The sequence below is a fragment of the Heterocephalus glaber genome, unplaced genomic scaffold (genome assembly GCF_053883595.1).
Source record: "Heterocephalus glaber isolate CG9 unplaced genomic scaffold, H.glaber_assembly_v1.0 deba00000818, whole genome shotgun sequence".
Classification (NCBI taxonomy): domain Eukaryota; kingdom Metazoa; phylum Chordata; class Mammalia; order Rodentia; family Bathyergidae; genus Heterocephalus; species Heterocephalus glaber.
Window position 1 is genome coordinate 12,003,811 of NW_028258164.1, and position 25,077 is coordinate 12,028,887.

Here is a 25,077-nt window from a genome sequence, read left to right on the forward strand (position 1 = left end):
TTGTAAGAATGGAGGAAAATCTTAGACTTTTCCTTCAGGTTTTGTACTCATCTTCAATTTGCTGGTCACCTGAGTTTCTTCATATGGCAGCCAGGTTCCTAAAGGTTTCCCATATCACATCTCTGTAGAGCTTCTTTTGGGATGGATCCAGCAAAACCCACTCCTCCCTGGTGAAGTTCACAGCCACATCCTCAAAATTCACTGCCTCCATCGCGTGGCCCCCGGTCCCTGGAGTCCTTCCCATGCAGCCTGCAGCCAGCAGAAGAGACAGAAGGCGGTCTAGCCCACCGGGGGCTCTCAGCGCCCAACTTGGGACACTGGCTTGGGCGCCATGACACCGGAAGTCCCCATAGAAAATTTTAAATAAAAAGTTTTGAGATAATCGTGAGCAGTGGCCCATGTCTGTAATCCCAGCACCCTGGGAGGCTGAGGCAGGAAGATCATGAGTTCAAACCCAGCCTGGGAAATTTAGCAACTTGGTGAGATCTTGTCTCAAAATAAAAGATAATAAAAGAGTTTGGGTTGTAGCTCCATATGAAGGCTCTGGGCTCAATCTCCAGTAACACACACACACACACACACACACACATTTTGATAAATCTATTCACTTATTTCATACCAATAAGAAGTCATACCTTTTGAAAATTAATTATAAACAATTCATTCAATTGTTTCTCCTCCTAAATAAACTCAGAACATTCCATCCTGACAAAGTTTTTATTTTTCCTAGCTATAAAGTAAGAGATCATAACTTTTTTATTGTTTTTCTCATGTAGTAGCTAAAGTTTGTGTAGTCTCTGACTTTATAAGTTTAAGCTTGGGTTTATTACTTTTCAGCTTTAGAAGACAGTAGATCATGGAAAGAATTTAAACATGAGAAGGGAAGCTTCAGTTGGAAGAGTGATTTCACACGCTCACAGCAATGTTTGAGGGCTCCTTCCCTGTTACCACTTTAGTCCCTATGCTGCATAATTTCAGGGCAGGCCCAGGCATCAGCAAAGTTAAGTTGCAAAGTTTAGCTTTCTACTTTCCTGTCCCCAGCACTGGTCTTTCCCATCACTGTACATTGATAGGTGCTGTTGCAGACATGATAGTAACACTTTGCCGCCATCTTTTTCATGTTTTTTTTCATGGAAAGTTTAAGTTTTCTGTTTTTTCTCTTAATGAGGTGATATATTGGGTTGTCCTATTTTTATTTTAAAGAATAAAATCTCTAACAAGAATTTTTTTATGGAAAAAATGGATTACCTTTAGGCTTAAAAATTATAACAAAAAATAATGAAAACACCCATGAATGAATAAGCAAACTGGTATGTCCATACAATGGAATATTACTCAGTAATAAAATGTAACTAAATAAAGTGTCTACAACATAGATGAGCCTAGGAAATATGTTAGGAGAAAGAAGCCAGACACAAATGATTAGTAAGGACAATTGGCTTGTTGAAAGATTGAGTCAAAACTTCCTTGGTAGGTATTAGGGAAAAAGAACTAATTTGATGTTGTCCTCAATTTGAAAATAAAATAATCCTCCTCAGAATCAACATTTATTGATCCTTTATTAATTGTTCTGCTCTGTTTTAAACACTGTGCAAACGCCACCTCATACAATTTTTTCAGAAACAGGAAGATAAATATTGGTGATGGGGTTCAGGATATGCTGCCCAGTGGTGGGTTCTTTCCTCCCCTGCACAATCACTTCTTTTAAAGACAAGGTCACTCAGCCTGGGAAGCCTTAGCACGGTGCCACACCAGGGTCTGGCTGACTCTAAGTTTGTGCTCTTACACACCATATAGATGTTTCCCAGGGAACAGAGCAGAGAGAAGCCATGGGCTAGCATGCAGCTTCACATTGCCACAAAGAACCACGCATAGAATGTATGCCTGAGGTGAGCAGTAGTTTTTGCTATACCAAGAATAGACACCAAGAATGGTAATTTTCCAGTAAGAATTTTTTTCTTTTTTAAAATTTGTACATGTTTACAGTTCATGTAGTTTACAATCATTTTGTGGGATAGTTACAGGTACATATAATAGCATGTTTTTGTCTTTTTTAACCCCCTTCCCCTTCCCTCCTGCAGTTCCCTTATCCCATTTTTCAGTCTTATTGATACAGTATTATTAATTTTAGCTCAGGTTATGGCCTACAATGTTTACATTAATTACAGTTACTAGGTTCCTGTACATGGCACATCTTTATTCTTCTTATTTCCCCTTCCCCGCTTCCTCACGCCTCACCCTTGTTCCCTTGGACCACTTCCCTATTGCAAGAGAGACATCCATTTGTCCCCTTCTATCCTTCTCTTATCATTCTCTTCATTTGTGCTTTGCCTCTCTCAAATAAGAGCTATTATATGGTATTTAAATTTGTGTGTCTGTCTTCTTTCACTCAACATTATATTTTCCAGGTGTATCTATTTTCCCACAGATGTGTCAAATTTGTCATTCTTTATAGCTGAATAGTATTCCTATATATATAGATACTGCATTTTCTTTATCCAATCATCTGTTGATGAGTATACAGGATGCTTCCAGGATTTTGCTATTACAAATTGTGCTGCTATAAACATTGTATGCCTATATCATTGTGGTATGCTGACCTAAGCTTTTTGGGGAAGATATCTAACAGGGGGATAACTGGGTCACATGGAATTTCTAATTTCAATTCTTTGAGAAATCTCTGTACTGATGTCCATAATGGAGAAAAAAATTTTAAATATTATTTCCTATAGACTTTGGGACAGGGCAAAGATTTTCCAAACAACAATAAAAAAGAATTTGATCGTGATGCTATTTTATAAATACTAATTTATATTTTACTTTTGAGAGTGAAAGATTCAAAAATGAGTGATTTCAGATTAAGAGCTACTGTCTGTGAAGTCTTCATTAAAATAGTAAAAAATTCAAGTTACAGACTAGGAGAAGATATTTTGATATTCCTCGAAGAGAATTTACTATTTTTATGTATCCAAATTGATAGTAATTTTCAATTTTTTTTTCTTGGAAGAATTCTTTACCTTAGTCTTTGTCACAAATACTTTTATAGATTTACAAAGCAAGTTATTCAAGTTTAATGAATTAGAGTCGGCCTGTTATTGTCACCCCCTAATATTTCTTTGTTTCTTACGAAGAGAAAAGAACATTTTACATTCTTTTTAAATCATTCTGATCTCACTCTGGGAAGAAAAACGTAGTATATGTCAAGTCCTTTAGAGAATATACAGCATGAGATAGTTTTCTTTTATGTCTGGCGTGACAGGCCATAATATTGCTAAATAAATTCTTACCAAATTGAGGCTCTAGGGCTTGGTTTCCATGCTTTATTTAATATTGCTCTTGCCAGCTTTCTTCTGATGCAGCTCAATCAAGACGTTAGTTGACATTCTTGGCAACTGCATTCATGCTGGGTTTGCTTTCTTTGGAGCTGAGGTAGGTTCTCTTCTTGCCATAACACGCTCCTATGGGTTTACTGCTTACCATCGTTATTACTGAAGAGACCCTATCTTTTGTCCTCAGTAATCTAGTGAGCGATTTCCCAATCTGCTGCAGTTCATTCTAATACAATGCATAGCACATTTCTGAGCATAGTAATTTCTAGGTGCACAGTACAAAATTGATACTCCTGGGGATTTCCAACAGCTTCTTCCCCAGCCTGAATGTCCCTCCTGGGATTGTGATGGTATGTGAAATAACAAAGGGACACTAGCCAGAGGAGCTGCCATCTGGACTCTGGTGGGGAGAGCGTCATTTACATAGGGCTGCATTCAGACCTGGAGTCACAAGGCTGTTCTTTCCAGTAGTAAAATAAAGTTGTCAAGTGAGGATTTGCTGTGACTCTGCAGGTGTCATCGTGATACAGCGAACTTGCCTTCCTTTTTATTATGGCTTGCTAATTCTGGGAAAAGACGGAATATTTTTTGTCAAGCATGCTCATCCAAAGATCAAAACAATTTTAAACAAGGGCAACCATGGCCCTGCAATAAAAATGTGTCAATCTAGATGCGCAGTAAGTCCGCACGGGGCTAAGGGAAGTGTCACATTTACTTCTCTGGAAAGGGCACTTTAATCAAAAGACTGATGGCAAGAGGTGCTTTGAATTTGTTGTTCTATTTCTCCTGCATCTGCATGAAATCGTGTCTATGAAGCTATATATTACTGAGATGAGTGATACCGGAGAGAGACACATGCTCCAAAGTCAACGGAAAGATACAGCAGCATCATAAAAGGCTTTGCCCACTTGCACAACCTCTGTGGTTGTCACCAAGTAGGAGGTACCCAGCGACTGGAGATGTGTGGCGATATCAGGGTTTGGGAGCTCCCCATTAGTGCACATAGATGCTGCATCTTAACTGTGTGCGTCCTTCCATGAGTAATGACGATCACAGGAAAAGCCAAGGCCTGCTGTTGAAACACAGCATGAAAAATGAGGTTTAAATGTTAAAAGACAAGTGACGAGGTCCAGCTTTCCTGTATTCCTCTCCTGCTGTGGCACGGCTGCCCTGGCCCTCTCAGCAACAGAGGAGGGAGAGGGAATTCGTTGAAAAAATGCTCTGCGTTCTCCTCGGTACCGGGATGTGACCACACACCCTTTTCTGTGGCCCAATTCATCACCATGAGATACATGCACTCCATGGCAGAGGGGGCAAAAGAAGTGGTAGAAGAGGGATTGTGCAGGACCGCTCTCAGTGGCTTGTGCCGCAAGATAGAGGGGTTTGGCTTAGTAGCTAAGATCCAGACTCCTAAAAAAAAAAAGAGTAGGTTTAGATGGAAGGATTGATGGTGAACAGCACATGCAGTTGAATGGGTTTGAGTTAGCCAAGCAGAGGTGCCAAGTAGACAGTCAGATGTCTGAATCTCAGAGGAAAGAGTTGGATTGATTTTTATTAGTGTTGGGGATGGAGCTCAGGACCTCACACACGATACCCAAGGTCCCTACCACTGAGCTACAGCCACAGCCTGACTAAATGTGTAATGAACACATGCACCTATTGAAAGGCTGAGGATGAAAGAGGTTACACAGTCAGCAGAAGAACATCAAGCAGAGACAGAGAGCATGACTTAGACAGCACAACATTTAATTGCCTAGAAAAGTGTTCTGACTTCCCAGGAGACAGAAATGGCAACCAGAGAAGTGTGAGGACCAGGTCTCATGGCACAAGTGAAGTGTAAAGACTTCTAAAGCAGAAAAGAGCAGGGACATGGTTGATGATAAAACTCTGCTGAGAGGTGTGAGAAGGAAAGGAATGATACTATTTTAGGTAGGTTACCAAGGGAAAGTTTCCTTAATGACACCTGAGGAGCCAGGCATGGAGGCATATGTGTGTAACTCTTTGAGAGGCTATAGCAGGAAGATCACAAGTTTGAGCCCAGTCTGGGCAACTTAGTGACAGCTTGTCTCAAAATCAAAAAATAAAAAGGGCTGGGGATGTAGCTCAGTGAAGAGGCCCTGGGTTCAATCCCAGTATGAAACAAAATGACATCTGAGCAATGCATGAGGAAGGAGAATGAGGAGTTTTGTGGACAACTGGGAAAGAGGATTCCAGGCAGAAAAGCAGCAACTGCACAGCTCTGAGGGGCAGATGTGCTTGGGGTCCAAGGAACAGCAGGCTGGACAGGGTGGCCAAAGCAATCTCAGAAAATCCTCAAACCAAGAAAGAGGTCAGCTGTCAAGAAGTTTATTCTTCATCCAAAGTGGGGCAATGCATCCGGCTATAATGAGGATGAATAATTAAAATGAGAAGTAGGTGGTTTTGATAACTTTAGAAGTTTGCTTCCTAATAGGCATCTTGATAAAATTATTCCTCCAGAGCTCCAAGGCAACTGTAACCAAAAAGTGTGTGTGCATATTATGTAATTTGTTACATTCATTACCGTCAGACTGAAATCAGTTGCCTTGCCAGAAGAAAAAACATGACTAATTGATATAATGTGAAGGGCTTTGAAGAATCTCAATTAACACCAGCAGGTTAATGAACAGGCTAATAAAACAAGTTGTAGTTAAATGCACACAAGGAAAGTTTCACTCCGTGCTTTAGTGTACAATTCTTTTGTTGTTCAGTGAAGAAGAATAAGGGCAAATTGTAGTGATTTCGCTGTTTAAATAAGTATCCCTTTTACCCACTTGAAAAATCTGCCACTTCTTTTCTATTGAACTTCTTGTCATCTTACAGCTCTTCTGTGAGATTGGAGGACTTTGAATTTGTGCCACTTTTATTAACTGCTTGTGCCACTGGAACAGGCGTTGGTGTCTTACTTTCCTGGAAGGAAGCCCAAGTAATGGATGGATAACATGTGGCTCTGCCAGTCTGCCGTCTGGTGAGCAAAGGGTTTCTGCCCCCATGGAGCAGCAGGCGTGACACACGACCTTGGATCTGTGCTCCAGTGCAGTGTCTCGCCTTACCTTGAAGGATGGTTGCATTTTTCATCAAGTCACACTTTCTGTCTTGAGAGTAACACATTTGATAAGGCCGAAGTCAGGGCTATTTTAATGCCATTGGGATTTTTTTCTCAGATTTATTAAAAAGTAGAAAAGAAAGCATCCGTTCAAAACACCTCCACATTAAGGCTCATATTTCTCTTTTCTTTTCACAACTCCTCTGGTTATGTCTTCATCAGAATGGGTTTGCAATAATGATCTCAGCTTGAGATTTTCTCCAGGACAGAGTTTGTGTGGGGTTAGCTCAGGCTTCGGCCAGTTGGGAAGAAGAGGAGTCATAATAGTAATGGTAGAGTTTGATTAATTTTGGTCCAATCAGCACAACTTTGATCTTTTTTTCTTTGTTAATTTCTTCTGCTTTTGACTACAAATAGGCTCAGTACCCCATTATTTTGCAGAACCTACATTTTATCTCCTGGCTCACCTCTTACCTACTCTATCTCCATCCTTAAGCTCAGGCAGCTTTTGTGCTTTGGTCATTCACGTCTGCTCCTTACAGCCACATCACTTTGACCTCTTGAAACCTGACCATTAAACATGAATTAACCCTTTGGATGATCTCCTGAGCCTCAGCCCCAGTCATTGGCTTCACCGTTCACCTTTCAGTACTTATTTGCGTGCCACTGTGTCCCTTGGACTGTGCTGGAAGCTGGAGGTATAGAATAGTGTGTCAGGGAGAAAAAGCACATAAACCCAGTGCAGTGCAGTACTGTACAGCGAGCATGATCTTTATGTTCTGCGTACACTGTGGCTTAACAGAAGGATGGACCAGAGCAAAGTGCCGCGGGAATGACCGTGCTGCCTTGGTTCTCTTTCCACTTGGCAGCTGCCCTTCTTTAAGTCCTTCTCCTGTGTTCATGTCACCCTGTTCCTCATATACTCCTTTTTCATTCTGGGGTGTCAGTGATAACTGTGGATGACTCACAGATGTACAGATTGAGCTCTAATCCCCTCTTGAAGTCACCAGCTGTGCCTCTTAGTTGTCCTATGTCCACATTCTGTGTAGAAGGTTTCTTTGCTAGGGTGCTGTTGGCCTGGTATATAGGACAGTCATTCACTGTGCAGGGCTGTCTCAGCCATAGCAGGACACTTAGCATCCTGGACCCTGGGCACCAGATTCCAGTAGCACTTTACAGATGTTTCCAAGTCATCCCAGAGGAAACAGAAACAGCCCCTATGGAGACCCATTACCATCTACAAAATTAAACTGAATATTTCTCCCCTAAACCAACAATTTCCTCTGCAATTGAAAATTCTTTGAAATGTTTATATTTGTCTAATCTGAAAAACTAGGAGTCAGGACTAGCTGGTCCACCTGGTCACAAAATCCTATTGATGTGCTTTTACAGATGTTTCTCCTCTGCCTCTAGCAGGAAACATGCCATGTGTATGATGCTCCACATCTTTGTGGAAAGGTTTCTGGTCTCCTTCCCGTTATGGCACAACCTAAACCACCATACTGAACATGGTGCTCAATTTCTTTAAGATCCTCCACAGGAGTCAAAGACTCCTATTATAAGATTAGGGCCCTTTTAAATGTATAATTAAGCTCACAAGAAACTGAAGATCTTAGGGACCTAAAATGGAGCAAAACCATAAACCAGGAGCACAAGCGAGTGCTAAAACCAGGCCCTACTGCTGGCCCCCCTGCAACCTGCAGCTCCCATCTTGCTGACTATGTGTGGAGAAGTGTTCCTGCAGAGGGATGAGTTCTAGCAACTGTGCTTTATGCAAAACAGAATCAGAGAAGCTAGAGAGCTAGACTCCCCAGGCAAAGAAAAATGAAGCTAAACTGAAAGTGAAAACCCTACTTTGCAAAAAAAAAAAAAAAAAAAAAAAGGAACAAAAGGAACTTTGGCTCAAGATAAAGAGAAAAAGAAAGTATCCCTTGAAATTGTGTAACAAAAAGCCAGGTCTGTTGTATCTCTACAGCATAACTTCCTACTATTGGGATGGTTGAAAAAAAATTCAAACTGAAAGTATATTTTAAAGGAGTCTCAGGTTTATAATATCCCCAGGTATCTGATAAAAGCAAATGCAAAATATGTGACAGGAACATACTTGCAATTGGATCTCAAAGAATTCCCACAGGTACATTTTCAAGAAAGCTGACCCCAAGGGAAAAGCTAACCATGAAGTGGATAGGGAAATAAGATAACATCATAGTAAATAAACAGAAATAGCCAATGACACTTTTCATTCCTACAAAAACTTCAGGCATTAAAATTATTGGATCACATTTTTTTTTCTTTTTAAAAAAGAAGAAATTGAAGATATGACCATGGGAGACATGATAAAAAATAATGAGTACCATTTGAAAAAGAACCTAATGAAAACTAGAAAAATAAAAATAAAGTGGATTAAAATTAAATGTTTAACAGTAGAGTTAAACAGCAATTTCTGCCTTGCTGAAGTGACAGTACTGAAAGGGAAAATAAATTTAAAGAAATTTCCTAGAAATCAGCCAGTGAAACAAAGATTTGGAAAATATGAAGAATATTAAGAGCAAGGAAGTACAATCAGGACAGTGTAACACTTCTGTCAGTGGAGTTGGGATGACCAGAGCAGAGAAAAGAGGTGAGACTGGACTTAGGGCACAGGCAGAGGACTCACCTGAAAAGGTCCTTCAGGTTCAAATGAAGAAGCAGAGGAATGATTCACAGTAGATCACCAAAAGAATGAAAGAGATTTCCCCACTAGGCAGAAAATACAGATTACCTACAAAGAATGGAAGTTAAACTAACCATTGATTTCTTGATAATGGTAATATAAAGACATTAAAATAATATTTTTGAATTGTGAAAAAATAACCATCAGCCTTAAACATACCACCTAGGAAATTCATCTATTACAAATAAAGACATTTTTAGTCAATATTTACAGCAGCACTATTCTCAATAGGCAAGATATGGAATCAGACTAAGAGTACATCAGTGGATGAATGGATAAAGAAAATATCTTATATCTTCACCGTGGAACATGATTAAGCCTTCACCATGGAACATGATTAATAAGGGAATTCCTGGGACCAGGGATTTAGCTGAGTGGTTCTGCCTTCTGCCTCGAAAGCACAAGGTCCCGAGTTTGATCCCCAGTACCAAAAAAAAAGAAGAAGAAGAAAGAAGAAGAAGGGGATTCCTTCATTTGTGGTCACATGAGTAAACCTGGAGGACATTAGGTTCCGTGACCTTAAATCAACCATAGGAAGACAAATACCACATGACCTCATGTAAATGAGGTACTTTACAAAGTTGAACTCATGGAAATAGAGAGCAGAATGGTGGTTATCAGAGACCGGGACAGTGGAAGCGGGGAAATGTTAGTCAAAAGATACAAACTTTCAGTTAAATAGAAGGAAAAAGTTGAAGAGCTCGCTTGTAAAACATGGAGACTATAGTTAATAACAAGGTACTGTATTATATTTTGAAAATTGCTGAGAGTACACAAACAAATGGTAGGTATGGGAGGTTAATGTATATGTTAATTAGCTCAATTGAACATTCCTCTATGTATGTATACTTCAAAATATCATGTTGCACATGATAAATATATAAAAAAATTTTATTAAACTAAAAATGTTAAAGACATTAGACCAAGGACCCTAGAATGTATCCAAATAAAGTAGAATAAATAAAATAAATGTAAAGGCAGGGATTAATGAACATATATGGAAGAATATATAAGAACATATAAACATATATAAGAATATACAAATCAAACATATATAAGAACACAGTGTAAGTATATAATTGGATATAAAAATAATCTTATAACAGTAAAAGATATTAAATTATGTTGGCCTCAGATAGTTTGCCAAATAATTCCAATCTTATACGTGCCCCAACAATTCTTTGAGGCCAATATTAATTTGATATCAAAAACATAGTTGCAGAACTGGACATAGTGGTACACATTTGTAATGCCAGCACGCAAGAAGCAAAGGCAGGAGGATCGCCATGAGTTCAAGGCCAGCCTGGGCTACACAGTGAGAGCCTGTCTCAAGAAAACAAAACAAACACATAGTGGCAGTACAACAAAGGGAAATTACAGACCAATGTCGTTCATGAGCACAGTACCAAAAGTCCCCCCCCCCAAAATAGCAGAATGAACCCAACAGTACATGGGATAAAGATTTAGCACAAGATAAAAAGTATGCTTTTTAAAAAATACTATTAGAAAAACCTAGAAATGCTAAAAGAGAAAAAGTATTTTGTTGTTATTTCAATAAGAGAACACAAAGCATTAAATAAAATTCACTACAATTCATATTTTTAAAAATCTTAGCAGATAATAAATAGAAACAAACTCCTTTTAACATAAAGATGATCTTTTATTTAAGTGACAGCAACATCATAACTTAATGGCTGTTCATGAAAACGATTTTCTGTAAAATTAAGAAGCACATAAAGACCCTCATGGACAATTGAGTTTAGCACTGAACAGCAGGTCATAGCTGCTGCTGTAGGTCAAGAAACAAAATATGAATGGTGAGCAGTTAGAAATGAAGAAACAAACTATTGTGAAAAGAATTACAAGAAGCCAGGTGGTGCATTCCTGTAATCCCAGCACTCTGGGAGGCTGAGTCAGAAGAATCACAAGTTCAAGTCCAGGCTCGACAACTAGTTACTTAGCATGACCTTTTCTCACAATGTAAAGGTGCTAGAAATGTAGCTTAGTGTGAAGGCCCTGGATTTAATCTCCAGTATTGGGGTGGGAAGGAGACAGGAGGGGAGGGGAAAAGAGGGGAGGGAAAGGGATGGGAGCGAAGAGAAGAGGAGGGAAGTCAAAGGAAGGGAAGGGAAGGGAAAGGAAGGGAAAGAGGAACAAAGAAATAACAGCATATGGCTCCATCCTATCACTTTGGGTTTAGTATTAATCACCTTTCAACCCAGGGCCCATGGAATGAAGAAGCCACGGTGGTCACTGAAGGACCCCCAGGGTCAGTGGTCTTGGTAGAAACCAAATCCAAGTTAACTTGGAGTTAGCTGGCCTATTCTGTTCTCTTTAATACTGTTCGGGGTTACAAACTCCCATCAAATCTGTCACTTCAATTCCATTCAAATTAATAAAATCTAATTTATTTGAATAGGATTCAAAATGATTTGATTCAACTGCATCAATTTTTGCTCAGTGGAATTAGTCCGTGATTCAAATCTATTAAGTTCAATTCAATAAAATAAATTTAAATATTGTGCAGTGAAATTAATTTTTAACTTATTAACATTTCAGTTCAGGTCCACTTTAATCTGAACTTCACTTCTACATTTCTAAATTTTTCCCTGATTCAAATCAATAAAAAATAGCAAAATCCTGATAGGTACAGCCTGAAGCTAATCAACTACATTCATTTCTATTCGTCCCTAATCAAATGAGTTTAGTGACATTCAATCACAGAGAGATAAATGTTCACCTCCAACTATCATATTGCATGTTTATATTAGAACTTCAGAATATGAGTTTTTCTCAGCCACCATCACCTTCTGCAGTATGAACTCCACAGAACTTTTCTGGATTCATTCTTTCTTTGATCTTTATATGAAAGTAGGAGACATTAGAATTAGAATGGTTGGGAAACAAAAGAGAATGTTGCTATCCAATTTAATAAATTGATTTCCCAAAAATTATAGTCCCTTGAGATGACAGGCTTTTGTGTGGAAGGGAATGCCAACATATATGATTTTTAATTTTTTAAATTTTGTTTTTAAAACCCTTTGTTTAAATAGTAAAATACAAAAAAGTATTTTGATGCCAGATTATGGCTATGGAACTTCAAAAAAGAATTACAATGACTGTATTATTTAGAAAAAAATGAAAATGAAACAGAAGTGTTGCTGTAGGCAACAGCATTGCTTCCTCCTCACATCTTCCCTGTGAACAAGGTCCTGAGAAAGTAGCCCAACGGGAAACAGGCACTTGGCCTGTTTCTTTACAGATGCTCCCACGTGTCCAGTGAACTAAATCCATCACTGCTCTGTGCCCAGGTCAGTACAGGACAAACTTGTCCAACTGAGGATCACCAGGGCATTAGTGACTAAGTCTGAAGATTTTCCTTCGAGATATTCATTCAATAACGAAGGAATCTATATTGTCTACCACCATCTCTGGTGGATCCTGGGTCGGATGGAAACCCTTCTCTCTCTCACAGGCCACAGGTGGCTTAAAATAAATAAATAAAAGAAATGGTTACTCCGCAACTTCACCTCCCAGGGCTCATGCTTCTGTAAGAATCCTGAGGTGGGAAACTTTATGACACAGTTTCTGGAAGTGACTGCAGGAGGACAAACTCCACATGTGAAGAGGAAAGGCCATCTCCATTTAAGCTAGGGAACCTAAGACTAGTGGTTCATCCCTACTTCCAATCCCTGGGGACAGTGGTGTGCTATATTTTTAGAGCTTGGATCCCACACATAGACAGAGAACACCACTGCCCAAATCACTGTACAATAAGACTTCCTTCCCTGGGCCTCTGGGTACTTCCTGAAGGTAGTGTTGAGAACCAGCTGGCTCTCTTCTCCTTTCCTACAGCATACTTCTCATTGTCTCATCTTGAATATGAGACTGATTGTTATCTTGTTCCTGGTACCAATACTGCTTTATTTTTTACCAAAAGTACTAGGCCATGCACAATTTCTTTGGTTCATGCAAGTTCCCAACATGTTCTATAAAGAAGAGATAACGAAGTGTTATGCTGCTTCTATAATGGAAGGATAACCAGAAGTTGAGTTCAGGTTAGGGGTGATGTGCTCTTTCATTGACTGAACATTACAGGCTGAAAAAAGGAGTCTCCTGCCAGTCAATGCATGCGTTTCCATTATATCCCTATCTGGTTTCCTTCCTTCCTTCTAGCAACTGAGTTCATAACCCTTCATTTCCAAAAACAATAATATTGTATGTGAGGGCAATCTGGCTGGGACATCTGTCACTCCATTGACTGCTAGAGTTGATCTGGCTGATCTGGCAGGCTAGAAGAGTCCCCTTCCTTCGTCACCGCTCCATGTGGGTCCCGCCTGAAACTTCAAGCTCGGTCAAAGAGGACAACTTTCCCCCATAGAGGAGAAGAATCACTTCCTGGATTAAGAACGTACAAGTAGCTGAGCTTCCCTGCTAGAACCTCCAAACAAGCTCTCAAAAACAATGATATTAACCAAAATTCCCTTGGAAAGAACGCATTTATCATTAGGTCACCCTGAAAAGACCCTGCATAATAAATGGATATGACAGCCAAGCTGGTGATGTTTCTGCATCCCTAGGGTCAAGTTTGGTGTGGCAGCCCCAGGAGCCTTCCCCAACATCAGCACAGCTCCACCCACATTTGTCCTTTTCCTCAAGTCAACAGAAACTGAGGGCAGCTCGCTGTCAGATGAGCTCACCATGTCTTGGGGAGGCTCAGATTACCAAGTTTAGTTTCCATACATGAGATTTTTTAAGCAGTCTTTGACTGCAACAAAAGAAAGTGAGAGTATACTGTATGCTGTGGTTTCAACAATCGGGCAGAAAGAAGGGAGAAGCAAAGTAGCTTGATTGTGAAAAACAAATGCTGAGACAAGGGCCTGTGGACCCAGTGGGCAGGAGACACAGTTTCAGAATGAACCTGTCTCAGAGCTGGATCTTCCTTCCTTCAGAACAGAATATTAATATCTCCCTCTCAACTACTCACCAGATTAAGCCTTAGATATTTTTTAAATTACAAATATAATTATGCCAAGAAAAAAGACAGTAAAATTCAGTCAAATCCAGAAAGCTGTATGAAGTGGGAGAATACTGGAATACTGTAATTCTTTTTCAAGGTCAGACCATTTGTTTACTCATCACAGGACCATGAGCCTTAGTCTCAGCCCATTTTTAGTGATTTTAAATGGCCTAAATTTTAACAAAATTGCTTTTAAGGAAAACTACTAGAATATCTGAGAAGGTACCACAGCATTCTCTATGTAATTTCATTATGGCTCTTACTTTATTGTGGTTGTTTGTGATTGTTCAAGTGATAATTCATGCTTCCAAGACCTTCCCATGTTTTTATTTTGGGCACAATATTCTGAGATAGAAGTCAGTACTTAACATCCTGAAAAGACAGATGAGTTAATACCATGACATTTCAATGCACAGACCTAGGGATTTTAGTGAATTCAGCCTTTTGGGTGACTGACTGCCACTGCCTCCATTAGATTCCATCCATTCCCAGCTTCCTCCAAGAGCCATCCGTTCTCATAGCATAATGTCCTCAAGGTTCATCCATGTTGTCACACATTGCAGAATTTTCTTCTTTCCTCTGTAATACTATTACAGAAGAGAAATAATAAAATAGGAGTAGAGATGGAGGGAAAACAAATAGTGATCCACTGTGTGTGTAGACAAAAATATTACATGGTTCCACCTATGTGAGATATATAAAAGAGTCAGATCATAGATGCAAGGAGTGGAATGGTGGTCACCAGGAGCAGAGAACACAGGGAAAGGCATAAAGACTTCAGTTCAACAAGAGGAATGATTTCTAGAGATCTGCTACACAACACCGTACCTGCAGTTAACAATACCGCATTGTACCCTTAGAAAGTCATTAAGTGGGGAGCTTTCACATTAAGTACTCTCACCACAATAAAATGAAATTAAAATAAAGTCTTCTGTTGTTGGGGTCTTCAAATCTTTCCATGTATTCCTTTCTCTGCCCACCTAGGACTCCTCACAACAAATTCTCCAGTCACCTTCCAATTGTCACATTAAAGGAAGAATTTTATATCCTCCTCTTAGTGGGCCTTACTAAGAAATCTGGCCATGATAGACATCAGCTCTTTTGGAAATCCTTCTTTCCTTGTTCTTTCACTCCTCTGGCTGCCTCCTTTCTGGCACTCCACTGTGATCCTGTCTCTCTCATCTTGTTTCAAAATGCTGATGCAGTCTAACAGATTTCATCCATTTTGCTGCCACTTCCAATATTTTCCAGGTTGTCTTGATGGTTGTTCAAACAGGATTTTCAGCTTTATGCTCCTGAGATCTGGATGCCTAAAGGCAATTTTCTGCTTTATATACCAAGCTCGTCATCTTTTTCAACATCCCCTAAAGTTCTGACCTTCCCCAGCATTTCTTAGTCACATAGATCAGTAGCCTCCCACTACCTTCTGCCCCTTCTCTCCAACCCCAAACCCACCAGTCTCATTTATACTTCCCAAATCTCTTTATGTTTTTTCTTGCTCTTTTTTTTCCAGTAGTGTTTTATTATTTCTCTTCTCCATTAAAAAAGGAGCATCTCTAGCCGGGCATAGTGATACACACCTGTAATCCTAGCCACTCAGGAGGTGGAGGCAGGAGTACTGCAAGTTGAAGTTCATCTTGGACAACTTAGTGAGATACTGACAAAAAACATTTAGGTTAGGGATATAGTTATCTGTGAAGGCTCTGTATTCAGTACTGGCAAAAAAGAGGAGGAGGGGGTAGAATCACATCTGGATTCCCTGACTCCATCTCAGAAAAAAATCATCTAGTATCTTATTGTTGATCATTCAAAGCCCAAATTTGACCTTGAGAATCCTCTGCTTAAAATCATAGTGGTTGCCCATTATTTTCAGGATAAAATTCAAACTTTTTAAATTGGGAAGAAATAAGTATTTTTACAAAGAGAATTAATCGGGCAGTGGCACTGCACCTACCTGACAAGCCCAAGGTCCTGAGTTTGATCCCAGTACTGGAAAAAAGAGAGAATTAACCAATGCAAAAGTAACTTCAGCTCTGGACAAGGTATTTTGCAATATGATCCTTATTTGCTATCTACTGCTGACTCCTGATGCAACCCTCTCAGTGCATCTCCTCAACCCTAGGTGTCCATGCTCCTGCATACACTTTGCACTTGAGCTTTTCCTTCTGTCTTTCTACTTTACCCCTTGCACTCTTTGCATAGGAGCCTGTTGCTGTTTAGATCTATGGCATTCCTCAAAAGTTTCGTGTGTTCAACAGTTGCAATGTTGGAAGATGACTGGGTCACAAGGAAGCTATACCCATCAATGGATTAATCCATGATGAGTTCATAGCTAATGCGCTGTCTGGAATTGGGACCTGGTTAGAAAAGATGCATCACATGGGTGCGCCTTTGGAAGGTATATCTCCCTTCCTGGCTCATCTTTTCTCTTTCTCTTTCCTGATTTCCTTGAGGTGAGCAGCTCTCCTCCACCATGCACTTCCACCATGATTATCCTGCCTGGGAGTCAGCTGACTGTGGACTGAATCTCCCCAAACTATAGGCTGAATTAAACCTCTCCTCCTTTAAGTTGGGTTATCCTAGCAACAGGAGAGCTGACTAATACAGAACCCTTACCTCTCATACAGCCTTATTCATCCATAGAATGCCATTCAACCTTTGAGACACTTTACTGCCTCTGGGAAAATTTCCTCCTGACTTCCTTTTTCTCTCCCACCTTGCTCCCTGTTCATAACATTTATTAAACTGCACTTCTAATCTGCATTTTTCTTCTCCATCGTTCTACTGAGTTTCTTATAGTGTTTGACACATCATGGAAACCCAGTGGGTGTTTGATTGGATGAGTGAATGAATGAACCAGTGAATATTCAGCCAAATAACAAAGGAAAGCAATGCACAAATTGGTTCCAGGACCCCTGTAGATACAAAAATCTATATATGCTCAAGTACCTTATATAAAATATATTTATATATAACCTAAGCATGCACAGCCTATGGATGCATACATACTTGAAATCATCTTGAGATCACTTCTGGTATCTAATATAACATAAATGCTATGGAAACTGCTATTATACCATGTTGCTTAGGAAATAATGCCAAGAAGAAAAAAAAAGGCCTGTACATGTTTAGTACAGACATAATTATTTTTCAGATATTTTTAATTCATGCTGATTATTGATTCCATGGATGTGAAACCCCTGGATATGAAAGACCAAGTGTATGGAGAGCTTTGTTCATTGTGTGGTCACCCTTTTATCTACTTCTGCTCAAACTTCTGGTTTGGGGGCCAATCTGATGGGTGATTGAAAGAATCACTTAGACTTTCTAAACTACATTTCTTTCTGCATAAAATTAGGACATCATGTGTAGAAACAATGAACATCCTCAGTTATCTCTACTAGTCTGTGGTCTCCGTGACTACCAGTTCACTTAGTTGTATATCTTAGAGTCAACTCATCTCTTCAGTGTAGATTGGGCCCCATCTGGGTTTCCAATTTACTCCTAAATTACGGAAGCTTGAATATCAAAGTTTCTTCCAAGGAAAGAAGTATACATATCAATACAAAAACATGGACTTACCATTTCCTCTGATTTTTTAAAAATTAAATATTTCTTTTATTGAACTAAATTTATTTTGTAAATGCACCATTCAATGTCTCTGAAGATGGCACAAATTCTGGAGAAGTGGGCAGAGGTAAGCATGATAATGACTGGATCCAGGTGCCTTTCTAACCATGCCTTTCCCTTCTTGCAGATGGAAGTCCTTATACTTGGTGGGTTGGCAAGGCCAACGAGAAGCACTACTACTGGGGGGGCTCAGAGCCAGGAATTCAGAAGTGCGCCTGTGGCATTGAGCGCAACTGCACAGACCCCAAATACTATTGCAACTGTGATGCAGACTACAAGCAGTGGTAAGTGCCCGTGGCCAGCGTGCCTGCAGGTCACACTAATTAGCCTGATGGGAAAGTTGCAAAAGTGCTGGAAGAATAGGATAATAGGTTAGCAAGGTTTGGAACTAACCCAGTTGAAAAATGTCAGGGACTACTGAAAAATATAAAAGCAGTAAGAGGTCAGTACGACAAGGATATGCATTTTGAAACAGACTTGACACATAATTGATGTGCTCATATTTTATTCAGAGAGGAAAATAATGAACCATGTTGCCGACAGTGATTGGCATTATAAAATGTGCCCTGCGACAATGGAGGGTGGCTGGGGCAGGAAGCCCAGGTGTAGGTACGTGAACAGCCATGGGAAACCATCCCCTCCCACACCAAGGTCGCCTCTCTGTATGTCTGCTTTGAGTGTCTGGAAGAGCAAAGGAAAAAATAAATTTTGAAAAGAAGAAAGGGAAAAATAAGAAAGAAAAGGGGAAGTGGTTCTTTGCTCTTGTCTCCAGTGGGTGCTTGCCTGTCTTCTTTTCTTTCTTACTTAAATTGTTTATAACCCTGATATGAATCAGTTCTAGAAAGGTCTATTTTAGGTTGCTTTCATCCCTCTGCTGGCTTTTGCTTTGCTCACAGTGAATGACTAAGTCTGTGTCACTCATGGATGAAGATAAAATCAGCTGTCATTCTCATAGAAAGAGAGAGAGACAAAAAGATAGCACCAGAAGTTCAGGTGGAAGAATATAAAACAGAAGCACATCCCCAGTCCCAGCTTCCTCTGATTCTAGGAGCCTAGAGAGCACTGTATGCTACGACTGTGCTCCCCATGGCTGCGGGAAGCAAAGCCCTGAAGTTCTTCGGTGTCTACCCATAGCCCCCTCATCCCAGCCCGTAGAGCACTCTCACCAGGGCAAAGAACAAGACAAACTCATGCTATCCATTATCCCAAAACTAATTCTGAGAAGGGAAAGTTGTATGATTTTCAGGTAGGAGGTCTGTTTACTTCCCAGAGTTTTATTTCTTTTAGTAACTGAAACAAATTACAAAGCCTATAGATTTAAGTGACTTATAGACTCTATATGTGTATGTGTGTAAAATACTATTAAATAGCTATAATTACCCTTTAACTGTGGTTTATTGTGAAGAGAAGATTGTGATATTCAATTTTAATTTTGTTCTTTGAAGGGGGTATTTATATACAAGGGATGACTAAAATATATGGTGAATGTTTAAATTTTAAAAATGTTTTCAGTAAAAGACACTACCAGTCCTTCTCAAATACTCCACCTCACTTAAACACACTTGTCCCCTCATTATGGCCATTTTCTGAGGCAGTTCTACAAATCCACTTTTGTGAGTGTCTTTATGAGGTGTGATCAAAAATAGTTGTGTTGAGAGAAGCTGAGCCAGGCCCAGAACCCAGAAAGCTCCCACGCCATCATCCAAAGCTCCTAGGGCACAGAAGGTGAGCCACGCAGGCACCAAAAGCACTCTGCCCCCCCCCCCCGTGGAAATGAGAAGACATATAAACAAGCCTCAAAAACAGATTTCTGGATCACCTACAGCAACCCCAAAGGGAAAGGAGATGGAACAATCTGATACTCAAATACCTGGACTCTCTGAACTGGCAACAAAAGAGGATCTGGGAAAAATGAAATCAGAAATAATTACTCAGATAACAGCAAAGACGGTGCTCATGGTGCAAGACATGATTAATAAATCTAGAGAGGACATAGATAAAAAAATAGAGGATCTGAGGAACATGATGGAATCCCAACATAGGAAACAAATGGAATCCATAAAACAGATGCAACAGATTTCCAGGAGATGAAAAACTCCATCAAAAGTCTGCACAGCAGAATGAACCAATGTGAGGATAGAATTTCACATATAGAGGATAAGATTGCAATCAGTGAGGAGGAAAAGAAAAATTGCTTTAAAACTGTAAAGGAACATGAGAAGTCAATCCAGCAGCTGCTAGATGATGCAAAGAAGACTAACATAAGACTGATTGGAGTCATTGAAGAAACAGGAGAGAGTGCAGATGACATAAAAAAACTGCTCACAGAAGTGATGGCAGAAAACTTCCCAAGGAGGGGAAAAGAACTTGACATACAGATAAGTGAGGCATATAGCACTCCAGCTAGCCTTAAACAAAAAAAAAATCTACACATAGGCATAATAATAGTTAGGATTCCAGAAATCCAACAGAAGAACAAAATTCTACAAGCAGTGAGAGAAAAGAAACAAATCACATACAAAGGAAAGCCCATCAGAATCACAGCAGACTTCTCAATGCAAACCCTCAAGGCAAGAAGAGCTTGGAGTGATGTATTTCAAGCCCTGAAGGAAAACAGCCTCCAACCCAGATTGATGTACCCTGCAAAACTATCTTTCAGAATTGATGGAGAAATGAGATACTTTTGTGACAAAGAGAACCTTAGGAACTTCATGAATACCAAAGCAACACTTCACAAAATTTTAGACAATATCCTAGGAAAAGACAATGAGGATCACAACCCCAGGAAACCCAGCAGAATGAATCCATTGGGCGTGACAAATTAAATGCAAAGGGGGAGAATCCAACAAAAAGAAAAAGTCATGACAAGGCTTTTAAAACTTTTAACTTCATTTCCCTAATGAGTGTATAATTCAATCTTGTTATTGTACTGATTTGTATTTTTCTGATTCTAGAGTTGTACACCTTCCCTTGTGCTATACTGGCTATTTATCATCTTCTTATGTCTACTTTTTAATTGGGTTGTCTATTAATGAGCTCTAAGAATTCTTTATATATTCTGGTCATAGGTTATATGCATTGTAAATATGGTCTGTTTAAGGACTACTTTTCATTTTAATGGTGTCATTTAAAGTTCTAAATTTTGATGGAATCTCATTTATCAACTTTTTTCTTTCATACATCATGTCTTTTGTATCCTAGGTAGTTCTTGCCTACCCTGAATTCATAAACATTTTCCCTTATAATTTCTTCTTAAAGTTTTATACTTTTAGGCTTTCATATTTAGGTTCATAGATCCCTTCAAGTTATTTTCATGTATGGAAATAAAAGGTTGAGGTTAATTTTTTGTATACAGATACCAGGTGTTCTAGTGCCGTTTTCTGAAAACACTATCTCTTCCTCAGCTCTTGAATTGAGTTTATAGTCTATAAAATCCTAATGTTAAATAATCTTTCAAAACTCAGTCGACCATATATTTGTGGTTCTATTTCTAGATTCTCTGTTTTATTCCAATGCTCTATATGTCTTTCCTTACACCAACACTGCTTTGATTACTGTAGCTTTAGCTTTAGAAGAAGTCTTAAAATTAGGTACTGAACATCTTCCAACACTGTTTTTGTTTTTTTGTTGGTTTTTTGTTTAACTTTTCTAGGTCCTTTGTTCTCCTACATAACTTTTAAATTTCAATATCCATTTTTTCATTTATAGCAAGTATACACAGACCTGAATTTTTATATATACCTTGTGTTTTCTAATCCTGCTAAATTCAAGTACAAGTTCTAGGGGCTCCTAGAGATTTCTTAGTATTTTCTCTGTAGATGATCATTTCATCTACATATAAAGATTTTGCTTCTGCTGTGCCAATCCTATCCTAGTTGTGTCATTTTATTGCCAGACTATTTTGGTGGGGACTAGGTTTCCAAGTTTAATGGACAGATACAGAGTAAGCATATCTGCCCTTGTTCCCCACCTTAAGGAGAAAGCATTGTATCTTCTCCATTCATATGAGGCGTTCTTGCTGGAAGTATAGGGTACATCCTTTAATCTGTTGAGAAGTTTCTGTTCTACTTCTAGTCTCCTGAAAGCTTTTACCATGAACAGCTGTAGAATTTAGTCCAATACTTTTTCTGCAACTGCTGACAGGATCATATGGCTTTTTCCTTTCCTCTGTTTAAATGATGACTTTTGGGGGTGGATCTTCCAATGCTGAACCAACACTGCCATCCCTATAACAAAACCACTTTCTACATACTGCCAAATCTGACTTCTAATAGTTTGCTTTGTTAAACAAATTTCTATCTATGTTCATACTTTTTTCTTCTATTATCTTTATCCAGTATTAGGATTAGCACAATGTTGATTTCCTAAAATGAGGGGAGAAGTGTTCCTTCTTTTTTCTGCTTTAAATGTTTGATGTAATTTATCAGTTAAAATGTATATGAGCCTGCTGTTGTCATATAGGTAGGTTTTCAAGCTAGGAATATACTTTCTTTAACAGGTGCTATTCAAATTTTATATTTCCTCCAGAGTTAGTTTCATTAATTTGTCTTCCAAGGTACTTCTTAGAAGTTATCAAAGTTATTTCAAAACAGATTTTTGTAATATGTTTTCTATATCCTTTTAAATTCTGTAAAATCTGTGGTAATGTCTCCTAGATCTTGATATTGTAATTTTAAAAATGTATAATTGATATTGTATAATAGGAAGAAAAGGTCTAAAGGAGCAGGAGAAGTGGGAGGGGTGGGGGAAAGGAAAGAAGGGAAAAGAATAAATATGAGAAAAGGAAAAAAATGGAAACAAAATCTTTGCAAATAGGGAAGGGTGGAGGGGTGAAGGGAGTGCAAGGGAAGTGTTAAAAAAAATAAGAACCAAGATACTCATATAATGGTACAAGATCCCAATGATGAATGTAACTGTATTGTATACCTAAAATGTACCAATAAACTTAATAGGAAAAAAAATTATCCAAAACTAGTATATGTTGCTGCCAAGTGCTGTTGAACAAAAAGACAGATTTATTTAAAAAATGAAGCTATGTCTTCATCCACTTTATTCATTGGATCTGGAACCTTGTACCTCTGGCTCTTTTCCAAAGCCAAAATGGTCATGAAAGGTAAACACTTTGACTCGAGGTACCCTCCCCATGTTGAGAGCTGGGCTGCAGAGTGACTGATACCAGTCAGAGCTGCCCCCAGCACCAAGGAGGAGCCTTCCAGGCTGCCATACCACTTCCCCCACCACTGAGGATGATGAAGATATCCTTGGGATGAGCCCTTGCCTCAAAGTGGCCAGTGTTGTTACTGGACTTGGAGCCATGCCTCTGGAAGGTTCTTCACCTTGTCACGCTGAGATTTTGATAAATTACTGAAACAGGGAAGAAGTTCCATGAAGTTATCAGAATCTCAAAGATGTCCTCAATTCAGGAAAGCTCTAAGGCCAATAAGTGATAGACAATCTCAATCAACATCCCTGAAAAAAGACAAAGACCAACTGGTTCTCTGCTGGCTGCTAGAACTAGTGCCCCAGTCTGTGCTCTCAAGGAATTTAAAGTCAAATGAGACAGACAGGCTTCACATGACCACAAGGGCTTATCAATGCCTTAGTCACAAGGTGGGACTAGAGCTCTGAAGGTGCCTGGAAGCTTGTTGGGAGTGTGCTCAGCTGTGAATTGAGATCTATCTGACAGTTTCCACCTTCTGGACCACTCAGCCAGGGTGGGCAGACTGGAGATAATGGGTCGGAGAAGCAAATAGAAAATTGGTTCCAACTGGTGAAGAACAGAGTCACTTGGAGCCATCCCATCTACACCACCCCCTTCTGGGCCTCCCAGCCAAGGCCTCACCAGTGAGAAGCGGAGCTGCACAGATGCCTGCAGCACCATCCCAGCCAGCACCCCCCCACACCCACATTGCCTCAGGCCTCCTGGTTGCTCCTGTACCTGGATCCACACCCCAGAGACACAGGGGGTCATAAAGGCCATTGTCCTGAGCTCCAGAAGATAGAGCAGAAGTGAACAGCAGAAAGAGGGCCTATCTCAGGCTCCTTGGTGAAAATTGAATCCCACTGGAAAAGTGAAGAGAATCTCTGCAATAAAGGCACACCAGACTGTCATAGTTGGTAAGTTGGAGGGATCACCACCTCCCATTGGAACCTGGATTATCTTCAGGGGAAGGGCAGCTGGAACCTGCAGTAGAACCTTGCAGAGTTCAACCCTGCAGGAGGTCAGGGAGCTCAGAAATTAGCCTGAATCTCAGGGGTCTGCCGCTAGCTTGCTGAGACTAATTGACTTAGATCTGGACACTGCTTCCCACGTTGTCAATTGTGACAGCAGAGACACACCCTAAAGGAGGCCCTTCATTTTTATTTTTTATTTTCAAAATTATTTTTTTCTCTTATTTTTAATTTTTAGTTGTTATTTTTCCTATTCTTTTCAAAATTTTTTCTTCCTTCTTTCCTTCTTTTCTTTCTCTCTTTCTCTCACTCTCATTCTCTCACATTGTTTTTCATCTCCCTTTTTGTTACTGATCCTGTCCTAATTCAGATTTCTTCTTTCTTTTTCTTTTCTTCTCTCTTTTTCCTTCTCCCAATTGTCTTTCATTTCAAAGGAAAGTAAATACAGTTTCTAGCTTCCCTATTGCTAATAGGTTGTTCTGTTCTTTTCTTTGTTCTTTCATTCTGTCTTTTCCTCTTGTCTTCAACAGTTCCCTAGAGTTTGCATGATCTTCCTGTGTCCTCTGGCCTCACTTCTAACCTTTCCCTATCCTTCTACCTATCTATCCTACCCTCCTCAACTTCTTCTAAGTCCCCATCCCGAAGGGTAAAGTTGCTGTATTGAAGAGTTTATTCACTATAAACATATTTTGGGCTGGTCCTCGATTTTGATTTATCTCACTTGATTAAAGGCGATAGATTAATAACTACAATAAGTTGTCATTTTCTAAGATGTACTTTATACTCTTGTTATTGCTGTTTGTATCACTTGGGCTAAGGTGTTCTGATTGATCTAATCAGTTGTCCTTCTGGTATAATGAAAATGAGATAGCCTCAAAGTCATTAGAGATTCAAAACCTTAAGACCAGCTATATTTAGAAGACACCTCTGAGAACCAATCATTTCATAAGGGTTCTAAATACAAGCAACAAAGTTACATACAATAAGTAATATCAAAGTATCAATCCAGAAACTAAACCAAGGACAGTACCAACAACAATAATAGAAATGAGAAGACATTTCAGTAAGCACAATCCCAGACTTCCAGCTCACCAAAGGCAAACTCTGGGGGAAACAAGGTGGAAAAGTCTGATAATCAACCACCTGGACA

At 39.4% G+C, this 25,077-nt stretch overlaps 1 protein-coding gene across 2 annotated transcripts in view; it reads left to right on the forward strand.

The window, feature by feature from the left end:
- Cntnap2 (contactin associated protein 2) overlaps nt 1-25,077 on the forward strand; it is a 2,081,788-nt gene that overhangs the window by 1,536,703 nt on the left and 520,008 nt on the right. For both annotated transcript variants that reach the window (XM_004860475.3, XM_087207768.1), the window contains one exon: nt 17,884-18,040. In XM_004860475.3, the coding sequence (XP_004860532.1) occupies nt 17,884-18,040 (157 nt within the window). The remainder of the gene's footprint in view (nt 1-17,883; nt 18,041-25,077) is intronic.